The sequence below is a fragment of the Solea senegalensis genome, unplaced genomic scaffold (assembly GCF_019176455.1).
Source record: "Solea senegalensis isolate Sse05_10M unplaced genomic scaffold, IFAPA_SoseM_1 scf7180000017706, whole genome shotgun sequence".
Lineage (NCBI taxonomy): Eukaryota > Metazoa > Chordata > Actinopteri > Pleuronectiformes > Soleidae > Solea > Solea senegalensis.
This window is the reverse complement of record NW_025322501.1, coordinates 50,001-52,500: the sequence shown is the minus strand read 5'-3', so window position 1 is coordinate 52,500 and position 2,500 is coordinate 50,001. Positions and strand designations below refer to the sequence as shown.

At 53.7% G+C, this 2,500-nt stretch overlaps 1 protein-coding gene across 1 annotated transcript in view; it reads right to left on the bottom strand.

Annotated features, from left to right (window-relative positions):
* The window catches only part of baz1a (bromodomain adjacent to zinc finger domain, 1A), a 16,081-nt gene that overhangs the window by 8,626 nt on the left and 4,955 nt on the right, over nucleotides 1-2,500 (bottom strand). Inside the window, exons 9-13 of the mRNA XM_044018779.1 lie at nucleotides 2,129-2,224; nucleotides 1,900-2,038; nucleotides 1,698-1,829; nucleotides 1,009-1,329; nucleotides 743-908 (exon numbers count right to left, since the gene is read on the bottom strand). Coding sequence (XP_043874714.1) covers nucleotides 743-908; nucleotides 1,009-1,329; nucleotides 1,698-1,829; nucleotides 1,900-2,038; nucleotides 2,129-2,224 — 854 coding nt within the window. The remainder of the gene's footprint in view (nucleotides 1-742; nucleotides 909-1,008; nucleotides 1,330-1,697; nucleotides 1,830-1,899; nucleotides 2,039-2,128; nucleotides 2,225-2,500) is intronic.

Here is a 2,500-nt window from a genome sequence, read left to right as displayed (position 1 = left end):
GTGTGTCACCTGTGTGCGGCCTCCTCTGTGTGTGTGTGTGTGTCACCTGTGTGCGGCCTCTGTGTGTGTGTGTGTGTGCAGTGTCTCCCCCACCTGTGTGTGTGTGTGTCTCTCACCTGTGTGTGTATGCAGGTGTGTCTCCTCAGCCTGTGTGTGTGTGTGTGTCCCTCACCTGTGTGTGTATGCAGGTTCTCACCTGTGTGTGTCTCTCACCTGTGTGTGTGTGTGTGTGTGTGTGTGTGTGTGTGTGCGGTGTGTCTCTCACCTGTGCAGGTGTGTGTTCCCCCTCACCTGTGTGTGTGTGTGTGCAAAAGGCAGTGTCTCTCACCTGTGTGTGTGTGTGTTCCCACCTGTGTGTGTGTGTGTGTGTGTGTGTGTCTCACCTGTGTGTGTGTGTGTGTCTCACCTGTGTGTGTGTGTGTGTCTTCACCTGTGTGTGTCTCCACCCGTGTGTGCTGCCTCTCACCTGTGTGTGTGTGTGTGTGCTGCCTCTCACCTGGGTGTGTGTGCAGGTGTCTCTCACCTGTGTGTGTGTGTGTGTGTGTCTGTCTCCTCACCTGTGTGTGTGTGTGTGTGTCTCTCACCCGTGTGTGTGTGTGTGTGTCTCACCTGGTGTGTGTGTGTGTGTGTTCCCACCTGTGTGTGTGTGTGTGTGTGTGTGTGTTCTCACCTGTGTGTGTGTGTGTGTCTCTCACCTGTGTGTGTGTGTGTGTGTGTGTGTGTGTGCGTGTGTGTCTCTCACCTGTGTGCGGCCTCCTCTCTCTCCCGTCGGTGTTGCTCAGCTCTGATCTCTCTCAGTTCCTGTCTGGCCAGCTTCTGCTCGTCCACACTGTCCTCGATGAGGTCTCTGCTGGAGTCCAGTGTGAGCAGCTTCCCCACCAGAGCCTGGAGGATCTTCAGCTTCTCTCCTGAACGTCGACAACAACAACAACACAACTGAGCGTCACTCACTGTTCTACACAAACACACACACACACAGAGTCAGTGTTGACGTGGTTGTGTTGTGACCTGGTGTCAGGTCATAAACCGCCGTGTTCGACAGCCTCTTCACCAGCGCCGGCTCGGCCAATCGCAGCTCCACACACGGGTCGTCCATCAGCGTGAACCCGCCCTGCTTCTGGTAGCGCAGCTTGGCGTTGCCGTGGTTACAGTCGGCGCCGGACGCCAGGATGTGCAGGCGCAGGATCTCTGAGAGCGTGCAGCTGTCCAGGTCCAGGTCCTTCAGACTGCGGCCCTGATGCAGCTGAGGCCACGCCCCCGCCAATGACGCCACGGCACTCAGCGCCGAGCGAGTCGGGTCAGAGTCGTCCTCTAGAGGCTCAGACAGGTCTGTGCACACACACACACACACACACACACACACACAGTTCATTAATGTACAAAACAACAGGAGTCCTCATTAGAGCAGAAAGATGTGTGTGTTATTGTGTGTGTGTGCGTGCATGTCTGTTTGTTCGTGCAGCGTGTGTGGTGTGTGTGTGCACGTATGTGTGTGTGTGTGTGCACGCATGTCTGGTGTGCGTAATGCGGTGTATGTGTGTCTATGTGTTCGCAGGTGTGCATGTTCAGTGCGTTCGCGGTGGTATGTGCGCGCGCATGCATGTCTGTGTGTGTTCGCGGTGTGCATGTCTGTGTGCACTGCGGTGCGCGCAGCATGTCTGTGTGTGTGTGTATGTGTGTGCGCGTGTGTGAGAGACCTTCGGCCTGGTCCTTGGTCACCGCCTCCTGCTCCTCGTCCAGAGCCTGAAAAATGGCCGTGAGGAAGAAGAAGAGCAGCTCACACAGAGGACCTTCAGGATCAGAACCCACCAGAGCCTCCTCCAGAACCTCTGTGGACACAGACTGGATCAGAACCAACCCCCACACACACAGGACCACGAGCAGAAAGCCCGTCCTCACCCAGAGTGACTCCGTCAGGGAACTCGTCCTTCAGATCAAATGCTTCTCCAAACGCTCGCAGGAACTCTAGAACCATCAGAGCTTCTCCAAACAGTTCTGCTGGAAGACGGGTTCTCACAGGAACTGGACTGGGAAGCTCCTGGAAGGAGAAGCACACACACACACACCTGTCCATCAGCTGACCCTGGATCTGTGTGTGTGTGTGTGTGTGTGTGATGCCTTCACTCACCTTCAGATCTTCACACTCCATGTCTTCTCTGGGTTTGTTCCACAGCTTCAGACGCTCTGCATATTTCTTCTTCTCCTCCTTTAACTTCTCTCTCTCCTGTCAGTTTGTGTAACAGTTGTGTTTCTGTCAGTTTGTGTAACAGTTGTGTCTCTGTCACACTTTGTGTAACAGTTGTGTTTCTGTCACACTTTGTGCTTAACAATTTGTGTTTCTGTCACACTGTGTAACAGTTGTGTTTCTGTCACTTTGTGTGGCACAGTTGTGTTCTGTCACACTTTGTGTAACAGTTGTGTTTCTGTCGGTTGTGTAACAGTTGTGTCTCTGTCTTTGTGTAACAGTTGTGTTTCTGTCACTTTGTGTAACAGTTGTGTT